General features: G+C 47.9%; 1 protein-coding gene across 2 annotated transcripts in view; it reads right to left on the bottom strand.

Moving 5' to 3' along the window:
- Nucleotides 1-322: 322 nt before the first annotated feature.
- Nucleotides 323-18,168, bottom strand: part of Rbpms2 (RNA binding protein, mRNA processing factor 2) — a 31,235-nt gene continuing 13,389 nt past the window's right edge. For both annotated transcript variants that reach the window (XM_006243274.5, NM_001173426.1), the window contains exons 3-9: nt 10,986-11,063; nt 10,396-10,434; nt 9,423-9,485; nt 8,988-9,138; nt 8,430-8,581; nt 1,644-1,713; nt 323-1,410 (exon numbers count right to left, since the gene is read on the bottom strand). In XM_006243274.5, coding sequence (XP_006243336.1) covers nt 1,651-1,713; nt 8,430-8,581; nt 8,988-9,138; nt 9,423-9,485; nt 10,396-10,434; nt 10,986-11,063 — 546 coding nt within the window. In that variant the 3' untranslated portion in view covers nt 323-1,410; nt 1,644-1,650. The remainder of the gene's footprint in view (nt 1,411-1,643; nt 1,714-8,429; nt 8,582-8,987; nt 9,139-9,422; nt 9,486-10,395; nt 10,435-10,985; nt 11,064-18,168) is intronic.

Raw genomic sequence — 18,168 nt, 5'->3', positions numbered from 1 at the left:
GGCAGACAAAGGCACACCAGGGTCCCAGGCTGGGTGCAGAGTAGACAAAGGGTCCCAGGCTGGGTGCAGGGACTAAGGCTTTCTTTCTACCTTCAGGATTCCCTGAGCAAGGAGGAAATTCATCATACAGTATGGGATGATGGATTAAACACTGGTGCAGTCACTCCCCACTCTGAGACAGGGTCCTCGGCTTGGTACACAAGGCAACAATAAAATGGCAGCTCTGAGGTGTCCCCACCCAGATGGCCACCAGGAGTCCCTGTTGCCATCCCTCAGCCCAGCAGCCTGCATCCCATGGATTATAGAAGCAAAAGTCAGAGCAGTCACTTCAGGTTTTTATTTTGCATTTCATTTATGATCCAGTTTCACATTCTCACAGGGTCACCAATTACAAGAGCCACCTCCAGACGTCATTGTCGGAAGTAGCCAGACATCCAAGCTGAGGTTAAAGGTGAAGCAGACATGCTCGTCAACTAAAACAAAATTGCACAATTTATCCTTCATCTCATTCTTAAACCAACACCCGACACAAAGGCTGACGGCTGAAGAACGGAAACCCCTTTTCTTCTTCATGCTTCAAACTAAACATTAAACTTATCTGACAGGCTGAACAAGGTCTCTTCAATAATTAATGGTAAACACATGAAAAACCCTTTATGATCCATAAATATTTTGTTACACAGGGTACAAAAATACTTTTCACGTTTTGGTTGGTTTCGAAGTTCAGGAAGAATGAGGGGCAGTGGCAGAGTGGGGTACATGGGGGAGGCAATCGCAAGGAAGGCTTCTTAGACTTGTCGGCCTGGAGAAGGAGACGATGCAGGACTCTGATTGGACATGGAACTCAGAGGCTGTGGATCTACTGCTGGATGAGAATGGAGTCTGCATGTGTGTGCGTGCGTGCGTGTGCGTGTGCATCTGCATTAGGAGCTGGGGCCCCCAAGGCAGAAGTGACCACAGGGTCAGGCCCCCCCGAAGCAGGGTGGGTGCAGGAGTCGGGAGTGGAGAGGAGTAGGCTGAACCAGCCTCCGTTGCCAAGACCTGTTGCTACGGCGACAGTGTGGGAACAAACCGTACACACATATGCACAAGTGTCACAATTCATAAACATGCAAAATTAAACGTCCCTTTTCCTTGATGGGGAGCTACAGGTACAAGTTTGAGCAGGAGGTCAGGCTGCGCTGGGTCCCAGTGAGGCCTGCAAGCTGGACCTAGGTATCCAAGGCCTCTGATCCTCCCGAAGGCCTTGGAGAACTGAGGAAGAAAACAGGAGCCATCCAGAGTCAGGCTTCAGATTCACAGTGTCTAGAGGGAAGCAGCAGGTCCGTCCGCACAGGCCTCGGGTGGCAGTGAGGGCAGAGCCCTGTTCTGGCCCCATACAACCCAGGACCAACTCCAGGGTGACAAGACCTGAAGGGAAGGGAAAAGAGCCATCAGCAGAGTAGAATGGGAGCTGCTATGGAGGCTGTGAAAGGGGATGCAGGGTCACTACAGGACAGAGGGGTGAGGTAGCCAGGGGCCCCTGCCCTGTAAACAGGCTCTGGAGGCCACAGCCTGAGCAAGCACCCAAGGACAAGGAGAAGGGATCTGTGGCATGTGAGTGGCCAGCATGAAGGACACTGACCCCAAGGGCCAACACTTACTGAGGAGCTAACAGAACTGGCGATATTTCCACCCTTGCTGAGCGGTGTCCGAGGAGGGGTACCAGCGCACCTGCAAGAGACGCCCGTCAGGACATACAGCTCCTTCCCTCAGCCCTCAGCAGGAGCCGGAGTCTTACGGCTGTCCAGGCTGCCGCTCGGTAGAGCCTGGGCCAGCTACTCGCCCCTAAGCATCAGCTTCTTTCTCTTAAGAATAGGAAGTCACCACCTGGCATACCTCTGCAGGTCAGGGTTCCGCAAGGAGGACGTCAGGATTTGAACCCCACTTTTTAAAATACTGTGAGTGTACACGTGTCCATTTGTGCATGCTTTGGGCATACATGAAATTATAGCACACCTTGAGGGAGTTGGTCCTCTCCTTCAACCACATGAACTTCAGTTCATCTCATCGGCGTGACACACAAGTGTCTTTACCCGCTGAGCCATCTTGAAGGCCTCTGGGTTTTTTGTTTTGAGACGGGAGCTCAAGAGTCTCAGGGTGGCTTTGACTTAAATAACTAAGAATGACCTTGAATTTCTGATCCTACTGCCTCTCCCTTTTGAGTGCTGGGATTAGAGAAGTGAGCAGCTATGTTTGCTTTTTATGCAGTGCAGGGGGATTGAACGTGGGGCTTCAAGCATCCCACGCCAACTCTGCCAACATGATGCAAGTGAGACAGCAGGTAAGACATTACGACATCAAAGCCAATGTGGTCGCTGAGGAGTGGGTCTCCACACATGGGCCCTGGCAATTCTTCAATGCAGCCATTTCTATCTATCCCACACTCTTGTTACATGGCTCCTAAGTTCAGAGACTCAAAAGCCCTACTGAGCCCTCAGGCAGGAGGAGACAGCTTTAGACAGTCCCAGAAGGCCCCAAAGCTGGATTCTCAGAGAATGGTCAATAAAACAGTATATATCCCTCTCTGAGAGCTAGATGTCTGGCAAGAACAGCTGAGCAGAACCCGTTCCAGCAGTGCACAGCCAGGGAGGAGCACGTCAGCCCCAGCTTCACCCAAGACTGTCTGGGTGGAGGTTGGTCTGAGTACCCAGGGACAGTCTAGAGTCCCCTTAGGAAAGAGTGGGGTGGTTTAAGAGCTACTGTAGAGGATGAGTTAGAAGCTGGACATTCAGATGACACACATGGAGCTGTGGCAGGCACACCCAGTAGGCCCACTTGGCTGCATGTGATTCCTGTCTCTTGGGTAAGCAGAAAGGGTATGACCATTGCCAGGCCCTCTGGGCTGAGGAAGATGATCTAGGAAACTGCTCTCGTGTCCCTCCCAACTCTTGGTGCTACTTGAAGAGTACAGCACTTAGGCCATCACATCCTCCAAGGACAGACAGGCAGTGATGAGAAGTTAGGGACTGATTATCCCAACACTGTATACTTGGCACATAGTAGGACAGGCTCATTCTTCTCCTGGCTACAGCTGTAAAGGAGGAAGCTCCTCAGGCCCACAGCTGGACTAGGATATTCTTAGCTGGATGCCAGGTTAGACACTAGAACGTATTCACAAGCAAGGCTCTAAGAAGTAGTAGTAGTTTGGCCACCACACAAGCTCAGGGCTCCAGCCAGCTCAGAATCTTCTCATGAGCCCTGCCTACCACCCTTCACCCAGCTGGAGCAGCCCCGTGACAACCAGTGCTTGGCTGGCTGGGAGCCCATGGGACCAGGCAGAGGGTAATTGGAGGGAAACTTTCCATACAGGGGAGCGGAGGCCTCACATGGCTGCTCAAAAGTCTCTCCCATACTTGCTCCTCAGGTCTCTCAACTACAGCAGTTCCTTGGCCCTAGATAATAGAGGTAGGGGATGGGAACATTTCTGGGCAGCCAAGCCACTGATGCCAAAGGAATGTACTCAGTGGGGTTGCTGTGGAACATCTCACAGACGCCTGGAATAAGCCCGTGGCCTGGGTCCTCTAAGAGCATCCCAGTCCCTTTCTGTGTCTCCTCTTCTTGTCCTCTGACCTCCATACATGCACCATAGCACTCATGCCCACATAAACATCATAGATAGGGAGGAAGAGGAGGAAGAGGAAGAAGAGGAGGAAGAGGAGGAGAAGGAGGAGAATAAATGTTTTAAATGATCACGGCATCAACAAACTTCACTCCTTGCCTGACAAGATTATCAAGTTTGTACCATGACTTTGTAACAGGTCCAGGAATTCGCCATACGCCATAAGGAAAACCCATCAAGCCAACGACCCACAAATGTGTGCAAGAAGCAATTTTCAACAACGTCTTTGACACCTGCCAGGAGCTGGTGCATTTATACAATGCTGTGCCAGCCAGGCACCTGGGCATAAATCTTGTTACTGACATGGAAAACTAAGTGTCCTAAGATTAAGTTCCAGCAAGCATGGTGGTTACGCTCCTTATGACAGAACTAAGGTGGGTAGAGATAAAAGAGTGAGGAGTTCCAGGCTGGCCTTGGGTACATGAAACTTTGTCTCAAAAAGCCAAAAGAAGGGGCTGGAGAGATGGCTCAGTGGTTAAGAGCATTGACTGCTCTTCCAGAGGTCCTGAGTTCAATTCCCAGCAACCACATGGTGGCTCACAACCATCTGTAATGGGATCTGATGCCCTCTTCTGGTGTGTCTGAAGACAGCTACAGTGTATTCATATACACGCACTAAGCTAAAAAAAAAAAAAAAAAAAAGCGAAAAGAAACAAATTGATGACTTTGTATAGAAAATGTTATGAAGGACCCACACCTATGGATTTTTACTTATATACGCACTCCCAAATACAGTAATTTATTTATTTATGTACCATCAAGTGTGCATGTGATGTGTATGCCAGTGTGTGAGTGGAATCTGTTCTCTTACCTCTCTAAGGGTTTCAGGGATCAAATTCAGGTCACCATGCTTGGCTACAAGCACCTTAACCCTCCTGAGCCATCTTACCACGTTCCCCAAAAAAGAATTTTTAAAACAGAGGCAGCCATCCCTGGGCATGAAAGAACACGTCTTATATTCCAGCACTGAAGCTGAGGCAGGAGGACTTCCACAAGTTTAAGGCTTTTCATTTTTAAAGGAAAGAGAAAGGTTTTCCCTTGAGTAGAATAAGCCAAGGTTAAGAGAAACCCATTCTGTGTAGTGTTCTCTCCCTAAATGCAGATCTGCAGGTGCTTAAAGGCTTCTGAGGTACCTGCCATATGCCACATGCTGTGCGTGCATGAGTTTCACTCATGAATTTCACTTTGAGTGTCAAGAGTCCCATTACACAGGCAGGAAAACATGCAAGGCAGTTTGTGTCCTTGTGGCCATACCTCCTCCCACAGCTCCCTGCTCACAGGGAAAGTTTGCTATCGAGACAGTTTCAGTGAAGCACACGTTGACTACAATCTGCTGTGTAGTAGAGGCTGGGCTGAACTCTGGTGGAAACCCTTCTGTTTCCACCTCCCTAATGCTGGGGCTCAGAGGCAGAGGCCACAATGCCTGCCTCAGTAGAAGCCTGTTACGTTAGAACAAGAGAGCCACAGAATTCTCTTCAGGGTCCTCCTGCAGGCGTGTTCTGTGCAGCCACCGAGCTACGGAGGCTGGGATGCACGGGACAGTGGAGCGATGGAGGGTATTAGTTCTCTAACCTTCTTCGCCTTTTATTTTTTACCAGCCACCATTTCTCGCTGCCCTTCATATTTCTGTTGGTTCTCTGGGTCAGGACCTCTTACTTAGACTCGTGTCCCCTCCATGTTTAGATACTTCTAGCCTCCACTTCTGGTGCAGTGCTGTCATGGAGCAGTGGGGAGGGGTTCTTGAAAGGGGAAAACAAGACATCACTACATGGAATATGGAATATGCTGTATGCTTGTTAACTACACCTGGCATCTTCTACTGTGGGTGTTCAGGGACTCTGAAAAACAGGGTCAGAACTAGACTGTTTTGTCATTAGTCTCCCTCCAAGATATACCAGCGTGCTTTAGGGTGGCCTCCTTCCTGTTCCCAGGAAGGCGAGAATGCAGTACCTCAGGCAGACACAGACCTCAGGCATCCAGCAAGACAATAATCTTCCTGCCCTAGCAACCATAAACTCTGGCACTTTGACAGTACTTTATTTACGCTGATAGCTGCATCAAAGCTGAGTGTGATAGAACACAGTTACCCTAGCATTCTAAGATGGGGACAGATTAGGCGATCAAGGCCACCCTAGGCTTCATGAGACACTGTCTCAAAAAGCAAAAAGCCCAACACTTGGGAGGCAGAGGCAGGTGAACTATTAACTTAAGGCCAGCCTGGTCTGCATGGAGAGTTAGAGCAACCAGGGCTACACAGAGAAACCCTGTATTTAAGAAAGGGGGGTGAGGATGGGGTTGGAGAGATGGCTCAGTGGTTAAGGACACTGGCTGCTCTTCCACAGGTCTTGAGTTCAGTCCCCAGCACCCACATGGTGGCTCACAACCATCTGTAACGGGATCTCATGCCCTCTTCTAGGTGTACATGCAGATAGAGTCCTCATATACATCAAATAAAGTTTTAATGTGGAGGAAGGTGTCTGGGGGACGGAACCCTTGAGATGTAGCTCAGTTGATAGTATTTGCTTAGTATTCATCCTGAATACCAAAAGTTAAACCAGGGTGATGCCTGCCTGTGATCTCTGCACTCTGGAGGTGGAGACGGAGATAAGCTCAATCAAGGCCATCCCGGGGACCCTTGGCTGCACATTACAATAGAAATCATCCTGGAGTACATGAGACCTTGGCTACAAACCCAAACCAAAGCACGACAAACAAACAAACAAAAGTGTGTGTGTGTGTGTGTGTGTGTGTGTGTGTGTGTGTGTGTGTGGCGCCCACCTTCAAGTAAGTACTACTGTCACTGTGTAACAAGGAAATGGAGAAATTTAAAGCAACTTGTCAAAGGTCACACAGAGGTTGAGTAATGGGGGCCAGGATCTGGACTATAGTTAGAAAGCAGTAGAGAATGGGAAGAAGCTGGAAAGGGACCGCAGGACAGGGACCTGTAGCAGGACACAGCTCCCAGTTACAAGAGCAGAGGAGCCACTCCTGGGTTCTCTTGACAAACCTGACCCAGCCCATCCGTCTCATTTTACAAATGAGCACACGTAAGCTCAAAGGTGAAGATCAAGTAGCTAATTAGTAGCAGAGCTGGGATCACAGTGCCTCCCACTGTTCCTGCATTCAAAGCACCCAGACCTACAGCATGCATGCCTGTGAGTGCATGCGTGCACGCACACACACACACACACACACACACACACACGCACGCACGCACACACAGCTTTCCCATCACCTACTCCGCTCCTGTGTTAATACTCAAACCTTCCCCTCTGGAAGACATCAGCTACCTTAGATGAGTTTTCCAGATGCACAGGGTGCTCAGCTGGAGAAAGCACCACGTTAACCACATGTTGGCCCAATACAGTCAGAGCCTCCTGTAGAGAACTCCCTGCTGGGACTCACCTGCAATGACAGTGGCCCTTGGCCTGGGACAAACTGAGTCTCAACCCCCTCAAACGACTCAGACATGGGTGTGTACTCAGACCCCAAGTACAGCACCCAGTTCTGGTTCCTGTGAACCCTCCCTCCCAAGCCTTTTCTGTCCTTTCTCCCTAATCCCTTTCTACTGCCCAGGTGAGGAGCAAATAAACAGCCACCTCCAAGTGTTCCTTTCTTGATGGTATAGGACACACCCCATGCTGGATGGCCACTTTCGATGACTTGTTCTAAGCAGAGGTTTAGAGAGGCTCAAGACCGCCTCTGATCCCCTCCTGTGGCTGCTTGTCCCCTACAAATAGCTACTCTCTTTTTTCTGCCCCCCAAGTGCTCAGTTCCCAAACTTGTAATCCCAGTACTTGGTGGGCTGAGGTAGGAGAACTACCGACAGCCTAAAGAGCAACGCTGTCTGAGAGAAACAGAACAGAAAACAAACAAACAAAGAAGAACGAGAACAAAAAAAAGCCAGGCATTGTGTTATATGCTTGCAATTCCAGCATTTGGGAGGTAGAGGCAGGAGTATCAGGAGCTCAAGGTCAGCCAGGGCTACAGAAGTCTTTCCACCACCACTACCACCCCCCTCTTTAAAAACCTAAATAGATCTACCAACAAAGCAAAATACTTGAGCTGATAAAACCTACCAAAAAAACAAAAAACAAAACAAAACAACAACAACAAAAAAAAAACCAACAAAAAACACACACACAAAAAAAAAAACACAACCAGGGCTGACAAGACGGTTTGGCCCACGTGGTAGAGAACTGATTCCTAAAAGTTGTCTTATAATCTCCACATATGAGACACACAAACAGGAGCCCTAAACTATCCTGGCAGAGTCCTGGCCTTCATTGTGTTACTCTCCAACTCCAAACATTCTGAAGGCACAGTATATTATTTTAGTTTTCCACAGAAATAATTGAGGCAAGCAAACCTTTAAAAGCTCGATAAAGTTCATAAAGACAGGAAGGCTGAGCAGACCCCGCCTGTATGTCCCTGGTTTCTGCTTTTAACATTCAGATCCCCAGGGACACTGATTCCAAAAAATCTGGGAAGATAACCGTCACGGAGGTGGGTTTCTTTTTTGTTGTTTTTGTGGGCGGGGGGGGGGGGGGTACACCATGTCTCACAATTTAGCTCAGGCTGTCTTAAAATTCCCAGCAATCTTCCTGCCTCAATTTCCTAAATACTAAGATTACAGACATGAGCTACCAATCCTGAGAGAAGACAATTCTGTTGCTGCAACCCCAGAGACAGGAGCGGCCTACGCCAAAGTAGGCAGATCCAGCTTGTCTGTCTTGAGTCTTCTAATCCTTTACCCAAAATGGCTTACCTGAGCATGCAGGGCGGCGGCGGCAGCAGCAGTGGCAGCTGGGTAGGTGAACGTAGTATGTGAAATGGCTGGGGTCAGCTCTGTGGTGTAGAGAGGGTAAGGGGCCCAGGCCTCTGGGGACGCAGGAATCAGAGCGGCCCCCATCAGGTCATCTATAACAGGAGACAACAGCCTCCACAGTCAGAACGCTCTCTTCCCTTCCAACACCCCTTTCCAAACAGAAAAGGACCCAGCACTATAGCGGAACCATAGTTCCCCTTCCTCAAGACTGGGGAGAAAGCTCCATGAACTTATTCAGCATGATGAATACCCTCTTTCAAGATGATCTCCAGCAGGCCACAGATAGCTTATATTAAACAAAGAAATCACGGAAAGGCTTCAAGAAAATCTCACAGCCCTGGAGCCTTGGAGCTCAGCCTTCCTGAGACTAGAAAAGGCTGCAGAGGACGAAGTGGTTCTAAGTTTCAGGGTAGGTGGATATGGGTGAAAGAAGGTCCCAGGAAAAGGAGACTGATCTCAGGATCTTAACATGAGCAGTTTAATGAGAGCTCCACTCACAAGGGTCCCGAGCGATCAAGTGTGCTCCTAGGGCAGGGTGGACGCTGGTGGGGTTTGGTGTTGCTATCAGTTTGCTCTTGGCCATCTTGGTGTTGGCTTTTGCAAACTCTAGCCTCAGGGTCTGTGGGTTCTCCGGATCAAAGCGAATACCCTATATGGGAAGAAAAGAGACGCATACAAGGACCCACATCCACACAGAGGGCCCCAGAAGCAAGCTCGGCTGTACGGCTTTCCCACACAGGGCTACAGTACAGGGAAGCTGGTGAGCTTGGGTAATGACACGTTCACAAACCAGGCAGCCAAAGATCCTGCCCTGGGACGGGTGGGAAATACAAACGCACGTGTTTATTGGGTGTGCAGTAGGGGAAGATCTGCAGTGGACAGAACAGGGACAATTAGCCTCGTCAGAGAAAGGCATGTCCTCTGTCTACTCACATTCAATGCGTTTTTGGCTGCTTCTGCTCCTGCCCGGCTGTCAAAGATCACAAAACCAACAGGCTAGTAGGAAGAAAGAGAGAACAAACTTGTATCTCTCCCTGTCTTACACCCACACCTCAGGTCCAGTACTTGTCTAGCATGTCTAAGACATTGGGGCTGACCTCCCCAACTCCCAAAATACACAAACATAATAACAACAACAACAGGAGGAGGAGGAGGAACAACAACAACAACAGGAGGAGGTGGAGGAGGAAGAAGAAGACCACCACCACCACCACCACCACCACCACCACCACCACCACCACCACCACCACCACCACCACCACTTATGTGACTTGCTGGTTAGAGAATACAGAAGAAATAGAGCTCTTGCCCATCCCCTCCTTAAGGTATGTCTGGAAGACTCACAAGTCACAATCCTCTAAGTTAGGTGCCCCTTCTAAGTACCACACTATTAAATGATAGCAAAACACCGGTCCAAGGGCCATATTAAATATCATCTTTTCTGTAAGTTTTGTTGTTGTTTGTTTTTTTGTTTTTTTGTTTTATTTTTAATTTAAAGCAGCCCCAAGGACTAAAGTGAGGTCTGGCAGCTGTAACCACAACCCCAGAAGCATTTGTAAATGCATGCAGAGAAGGTTGAGAACCTCTGACTTCACATGCCAGTGGCCCCCAGAAGGCTCTGGGCTCTGGCCTCCTGCAGCATGGCCAGCTGCTGTCTCATCTCTACCCTCTTCAGCCACTGGGGCCAGGCAGTCTGTGGTTCTAGAACGCCAGAGCCAGACAGAAAGGAGAGAGGCTGACAAGGCCCAGCTGGCTAGAAAAGAGGAGAGAGCTATGGAGGCTGTCCTTCTGTCGGGGCAGAAGCAGGACAGCAGCAGAAAGGAGTGAGTCTCCGCCTTCAAACAGTAGGACAAAAGTTTCAGTCCAATACCAGCCCAGGCTGGGAGGAAACTGGGAGAAAAATTACCTGTCTTGAAGTGAGCTTGATCAAGGACCCTTCGTAGCCCTGTGGAGAGAAGTGGCCATTCCAGGGGGTCAGAAGCTGTTGCTGTGCTCACCCAGCACTGTCTCCCCCCCCATCAGCCTCATCTTTCCTCAGTAATCCCCTGAGTCATTCTCCAAAGGCAACCCTCACACCGATGCTGAGTTCTTGCTGCCTTAGTGTTCTGAATCCCATGGTGCAGCAGTGCCCAGGGCATTCCCAGGGTTCTACTAACTTGTAATTCAAGAGCAAGTCCCTTATCCAGTTTCTTCAGCTTTAAAAAAAAAAAAAAAAAAAAAAAAAAAAAAAAGGCTACATACACCGAATCGCAAGAATTCCCCATGTGGTAAAGTCTTTAAGATTCTTTACCATCTCCACTTTACAGATGAGTAAACAAGGGTTCGGCAGGACCGAGAAATTGGCACAAGACGAGGGTCAGCAGAACCAGCATAGATAGAGCCAGGCCTGTGACCCTAGTTTCTGAAAACCTTTCTGTAGTTCAATGCACAACAGAGATCGTTCTCGCTGCTCAGCCCTGACCCTGGGCTCTGGGGGACTCCTGGATCCTGACTTACCTTGAACGGCCGGAAAAGCAGGTAGAGTTCTCTAGGCTTAATATCCACAGGGAGGCCACTGACAAACAGTGTCCGGACCTAAAGACAGAGACCACAGTGGTCAGCGTTGTTCATTCATGAGGTAGGACTTAAAGAGACCGAGTGTGTCCCAGGCCTCCTGTACACATGCACTTTCACAGCTCTGAATCTATCAAAGCTCCCTTTAGGCTTCACACAACACCCGAGCACATCTCCAGCAAAAGAGGCAAGGCGGAGGAGCACCCGTATATAACCATACCACCCTTTTCCAGACCCAAAGACCACCGCACCTAAGAGAGTGAGAGTACCCCACTCCGTAAATAAGCACATAAAAATGACGGATATGCCACACAGCCATAAGAATCAGAGTATAGGGGTTGGGGATTTAGCTCAGTGGTAGAGCGCTTGCCTAGCAAGCGCAAAGCCCTGGGTTCGGTTCCCAGCTCAAAAAAAAAAAGAAAAAAGAAAAAAAAAAAAGAATCAGAGTATAGACCTGAGTACCCACACAATAAGCTGGACATCCCATGGTCACTTGTAACCACAGCTCTGAGAAAGATGGAGACAGGAGGATAATGGAACTGGCTGGCTTCCAGCTAGGTTCAGGAAATAAGTGGAGTGACAGAAGACACTAGCACCCTCTTCTGGCCAATACTAATCTTGTGGACACAAACTCACATGTGTGAGCACACACAGACACAGACACACACACACACACACACACACACACACACACACACACACACACAACTAAATCTTTTTTTTAAAAAAAGGTTCTATTTTGCCAGAAGCAATCTCATAAGCCCCTGGTGGTAAAGCTCTGGAGAGGCAAAGACACACAGGGAGTTTTTCTTGTGCTCTGCAAACAGGGTGCGGGTGGAAGGGAGGAAGGGCTCGGGCTGCTATGTTTTCTACCCTCCACTCCACAGTAGCTGGGAATGAGTTATAGTTTTATCTTTAAACCTAGATAGCACTTAGCAAATGCTATTAAAAAGTTACTAAGCTTAGCTGGGTGTGAAGGCACTAACCTTTAATCTCAGCGCTAGGGGTGCAGAGGTAGGCGGATATAAGTCTGAGGACAACCTGGGCTACACAGAGAAAATCTGTCTCAAAAAACCAACCAAACAAACTTTATGGAGCTGGGTATGCTGGCAGTCACACGTAATCCCAATGCCTGAAAGGCTGAGGCAGCAGGATCAGGAGTTCAAGGTCATCCTTGGCTACAGTGACCTTGGGCCAATCTCAGCTACAAGTTTACTGGGTATGGAGATTGGTAACAAGCTGGAAATAAAACAATTACTTCAATGGATTAAAGGGCACCCACCGTGTCCATCTGGCTTTGTTTGTTGGTTTGTTTTTGAGAAGGTCTCTGTAGAACTCACTATGTAGACCAGGCTAGTCTTAAACTCACACAGCACCATCCAGTTTTCACCTGAATTTTAAAATATTGTGTGTTTTGCATGCATATAAGAATATGCACCACATGCATGCCTGGTGCCCTTGGAGGCCAAAATAGGGTTTTGCATTCTCTAGAACTAGAAATACAAAAGTTCTTGAACCAACATGTAGGTACTGAGAATCGAACTCTCTAACCCCCAACCTGGCTTTTTAAGTGGATCTTAACTTCAGTCCTCGAACACGCAGGCCAAGTGTTTTGCCTACTGCCTCCAGGGCCCCATAGTTGAGTTTTTTTTTTTTTTTTTTTTTTTTTTTTTTTTGTTCTTTTTTTCGGAGCTGGGGACCGAACCCAGGGCCTTGCGCTTCCTAGGTAAGCGCTCTACCACTGAGCTAAATCCCCAGCCCCCTAGTTGAGTTTTGAAAAGTAAAATCTTGCCAGGTTCCCACAAGATGGTTTGATGTTGTAATGAGTGCCCTCCTTGTGGTCACCAATGGGTAATGAAGTCAGATCTAAACACCAGGTTTTATTCTATGACTCCTGGCTTCTGGAACCACAGGTAGAGTACTTGAGAGAAACAGTAGACCTGTTTGCCTTACCTAACTTCTATTTTTGTTTTGTTTGTTTGTTTGTTTTTGTGATACTAGAATCCTGTACATGCTAGGCAGGCACTCTACTACTGAGCTACAATTCCTAGGTTTGTGTGCGTGTGCATGTTTTGAGACAGGGGGTGTCTTTACCAAGCCCTGGCTGTCCTGGAACTCTCTCTAGACCAGGCTAACCTTGAACTCAAAGATCTGACTGTCTCTGCTTCTCTAATGCTTGAATTTAAGGCATTTGCCACCATGCCCAGCCAATTCCTAGTTTTGTTTTGTTTTTTTAAAATCTTTTTGAGACTACATCTTGCTTAAAAAGCTCAGGTTAGTCTTAAACTTTAAATCCTTTCACTTCTGTCTCCCAGGCACTGGGACAGGTATGTCACAGGGGCCTCTGCTATGCAAATGATGCTGGCATCTGGTGTTAAAGTAGGCACAGCACTTGGGGGCTGTGGTGGGAATAGAAGGTCCTCTATGTGTAGCTCTGGCTATCCTAAAATTTGCTTTGTAGACCAGACTGGCCTTGAACTCACAGAGATTCAAGGTGTGAGCCACCATTTCCTGTCTATAGCTCTTAAACCTATTTTATGTGTATGTATTTTATGTGTATGTATGTACGTACGTCTGTGTAGGTCAGACAACTTGGAGGAGTTCTCTCCCTCCACCATGTGGACCTCAGAGGCTTGATGGCAGAAGCCTTTACCCACTGAGCCATCTTGCCCACCTGGTCTTCTGGCTTAGATGTGTTAAAATAAAAACACAGCTTTCATTTATGCATTTACTTTTAAATAATTATTCTGAGAGAGAGAAAGTGTGTGAGTGAGTGAGTGTGTGTGTGTGTGTGTGTGTGTGTGTGTGTGTGTGTGTGTGTGTATACACATACCTGTGGAGGAACGAGGAGGGCACCAGTCCCCTGGAGCTGAGTTACAGTAATGGGCTACCTGACATGGACACTGGGAACTGATCCTAGTTCTTTTCTCTGCAATAACAGTGCCTGTAAGTGTGGAACCATCCATCTTACCAGCGCTGTACATGTATTCAAGAGCTGTCAAAAAGTCACCCTTGCTGCCAAGGCTGATAACTTGAGTTTCATCTCTGGAATAAGTTGTCCACCCCCTTACTCCCCCCACCCCCATGCACCTGTGGCATACTGGTAAACATAGGTGGACACACACACACACACACACACACACACACACACACACACACTGTAAAGCCAGCACCAAGTTTATTATGGCACCACTGAAGAGGCAGAACCAGGAAGATCAAAACACATCTTGCCAGGCTCAGCAGTTAAGAGCACTTGGTATTTTGTAGATTACTTGGGAATGGTTCACAGCACCCACCTGACAGCTTACAACCTTCTGTAGCCCAATGCCAGAAGACCTAATGCCCTCTTCTGGCTTTTGAGAGCACCATACACAAATACAGACATATAAAATATATCTAAAAAAATTATTTAAAACAAACAGGATAGCCAGGTGGTGGTGGCAAATGCCTTTAATCCCAGTACTCTGGAGGCAGAGGCAGGAGGGAGGGTCTCTGAGTTCAAGGCAAGCCTGGTCCTACAGAGAGAACTCAAGGCCAGCCAGGGCTACATAGGGAAGCCCTGTCTTGAAAAACCTGGGGGAAAAGTGTACAAGTAAATCCCAGGCAAGTGACTCACCCAAGGTCACAGAGAGGACCACTGACTCAAAATCCAAGTCTCTCTGCTACATAGCCTGGCTTTGGGGCACCAGGAAATATAGGACCTCAGTGCAGATAGGGTCTGTCCCACCAGATGGGATTCTGAGTGCAAGCTGCCTACTGAAGGGGGCACAGTAGTCATCTTGTCTTCCCCAGAGCAGCACCACAGAAACTTCCGCCTCAGCCCTCTCCAGAGCATGCCTATCTCAGCTCAGGCTAATTTTAATCCCTCCCTCAAACGGCTCTTTGGCCAGACCTCCCCAGAGGCCCCTTAAATAGCAAGTTCTCAGCACTAAGTTTCCTGCTTGGTGTGGGAATGGGGCATGAGCTCTGGGATCTTTCCTCATCTCCAAGCTTCTCTGGCCTGCTCCCTCTGGTTTCCATCGCCTGTGTTCTAAACCTCCTCAAAGGCAACAGTGTGGTTCCCTGCATGTGCCTGACTATCCTGACAGAAACAAAGCAGGTATGGATTAGGTGACTGGTCCCATCTACAAGCCACAGGCCCTCTGCTGAAGCCAAGTCTAGGGGCTAAGTCACGGAAAGTCTGACCAGGTCACAGGAAGTCTAACCTGAGCACTCTATCCCAGCCAATTACATCCTTTTATCTCCCTTGTTAAGAGAGAGGCAGTAAGAAAGGATCAATAGGGGCTGGAGAGATGGCTCAGTGGTTAAGAGCACTGACTGCTCTTCCAGAGGTCCTGAGTTCAAATCCCAGCAACCACATGGTGGCTCACAACCATCTGTAATGGGATCCCATGTTGTCTGAAGACAGCAACAGTGTACTCGTATATAAAAAATAAATCTTTTTTTTTTAAAAAAGAAAGGATCAATAACTTGTTTTTTATTTTATTTTTTGTTATTGTTGATATTTGTTTTCATAGACAGGGTTTCTGTGTGTAGCACTGGCTGTCCTGGACTCTCTACGTAGACCACACTGGTCTTGAACTCAGAGATCCACCTGCCTCTGCTTCCGGGACTAAAGGAGTGCACCACCAACACAACACCCCTTTTCATTTCCCTGAGCTGGGTCTTAGTATGTACTTAGGACTGACCCTGAATTCAAGTGTAGCTTAATTTGACTTCAAGCTCACAGCCTTCTTGTCACCTCCCCAAGAATTGGGATTGTAGGCATATGTCACCACTATCAGCTTTGCAAGCAACTTGGCTCACCAAGGAACAGCGCTGAGTGAGACCCAGGCACTCAAGACTGGTCTGTGCCTACAGCAACCCCCTGGAGAAGTTGCACTCTAAGGCCCATAGCTGGGTCTCCTCCTTTCTCAAGCTTTTTATTACAGATGATAGGAAAACACAGAAAGTAGCAAACTAAAGGTAGAGGGAGGTATGAGCTCAACAGGCTGGACAGCAGTCCACAGATGGTGGACTGCTTCCACCATCAGACTCCACACAACCCCATGCACCCCAGGTCTTCATCTCAGAGCAGCTGCTCCGGCCTCGTTCTCACTCATCAGCATCCATCCTTTTGGCTGGGTTTTCTCAGTTCCCATCCGCTGCCCTGGAGTCCTGCTGTGGCCCTTGGTACCCTTGGGAGGGCTACATAGGGAAGCCCCACCAGTCGGAGCTGTTCTAGCAAGCCACCTACACAAAGCCTTAGAGACAAGAATAAGCCTCAAAACGTGTCCACCTTTCAAAGCATCTACTAAGGCCCTGTCACTCAAGATCTCTCTCTCCATATTCAGTTCCTCTAAAGAAACTTAGCCAGAGACCAGCAAGGCAAAATGACACTATGAACAGCCAAGAGAACAGGATCTCTTGGAGCAGAGAATGGATCTCATCTTTAGGCTGTGGCCCAGGGAAGTTACTTCATCTTTCTGAATGTTTCAATCTATTCAACAATCTATACAACACAGACATCAAGACCAAGAGAGTTCTCCTTACTCTAGCACACATATAACGGTCAACAAAGAGCATGAAATGATTTACCTCTTACCTGTCAGCTACCAAGGGCCAGAGACCGGGGAACTCCCAAAGCTGCTCTTCCCTTACACAAGCCTTACGACCTATCTCTGTTCTACAGAGGCTGGGAGTGCAGCAGAAGTCCAGCTTCCACTTGCTATGTCACACCACAGGCTGTAGTTGGATGTCCAACTTCTTGGGACTCTCTAGGTCTTTACTGTCCCTCAGAGAGAAGGGCCTTCTCCTAGGCTCTTTCTGTCCAACCAGTGTCAGCCTCGTACTCAGTATGCACAGGCACAGGGCCAGGGCAGTTCCCATCTTAAAATCTACATGGTGGAAACTCATCCTCCTGGTAAACAGATTCAATGGGAGATTTTGTTTTATTTTTTTTGAAACAGGGTTGTGTCACTCTAGCTGTCCTGAAACTAACTCTGTGGACCACACTGGCCTTGAACTTAGAGATCTGCCTGCCTGTCTCCAGAGTGCTTTGATTAAAGGCATGATGTGCCACCATGCCTGTAAAGGGAGATTCTTGACCACATTGCCTAATGGCATGGGACAGGAGACCCAGGCTCAGAGGGTGGGTGTCTTCTCCATGTTGTATGTAACAAGTGAAGTTGTTATTTTGTTTGTTTTTTTTAAAAAGATTTATTTAATTTATGTAAATACACGGTTCCTATCTTCAGACACCCCAGAAGAAGGCATCAGATCCCATTACGGATGGTTGTGAGCCACCATATGGTTGCTGGGAATTGAACTCAGGACCTCTGAAGAGCAGTCAGTGCTCTTACCTGCCGAGTCACCTCTCCAGCCCATTTGTTTTTGAGACAGGGTATCATAAATCTAAATCCTGGATCTTCTTGCTTCGATTTCCTAAGTACTGTATATAACAGGTGTGCACCCCTAAGTCTGGCTAGGGTTCACTTTCTGGAGAGAAATAATAAGAAGGGCTCTAATGAGTCCATTCACACCTAAGGGTCAATGAAAATCTTCCTTCAAATAAACTCACAGTTGTTTAAAGAGACAAAAGGGGCTGGAGAGAGGGCTCCACAGTTGAGAGCACTGACTGTTCTTCCAGAGGTCCCGAGTTCAATTCACAACGGCTCACTATTGTCTATAGCTGTAGTCCCACGGGATTCTGTACCTTCTTCTGGTCTGCAAATGCAAAAGTAGATGAAGACAAAACATCCATACACACACACACATACATACATACATACATACATACATACACACATACACATACATACATGCATACATACATGCATACATACATGCATGCATGCATACATACATACATACATACATACATACATACATACATCTTCTAAAAAGAAGAACCAGTTGGTGGTGGCATATGCCTTTAATCCTAATACTCTGGAAGCAGAGGCAACAGGATCTCATCCCAGCCTGGTTTACAGAGTGAGTTCCAGGACAGCTGAGGCTATACACGAAGAGATCCTGTCTCCAAAACAAACAAAAACAAAACAAACAAAAATACCAAACAAACAAAAGAAAGGAAGAAAAAAAATTAAACAAGCTTTCAGAAACAAAGTACTAGTGACTTCTAGGTAAG

This window comes from Rattus norvegicus, chromosome 8, assembly GCF_036323735.1.
Source record: "Rattus norvegicus strain BN/NHsdMcwi chromosome 8, GRCr8, whole genome shotgun sequence".
Classification (NCBI taxonomy): domain Eukaryota; kingdom Metazoa; phylum Chordata; class Mammalia; order Rodentia; family Muridae; genus Rattus; species Rattus norvegicus.
Note: the sequence above shows the minus strand (reverse complement) of the source record. Positions and strands in the feature narration are given on the sequence as shown.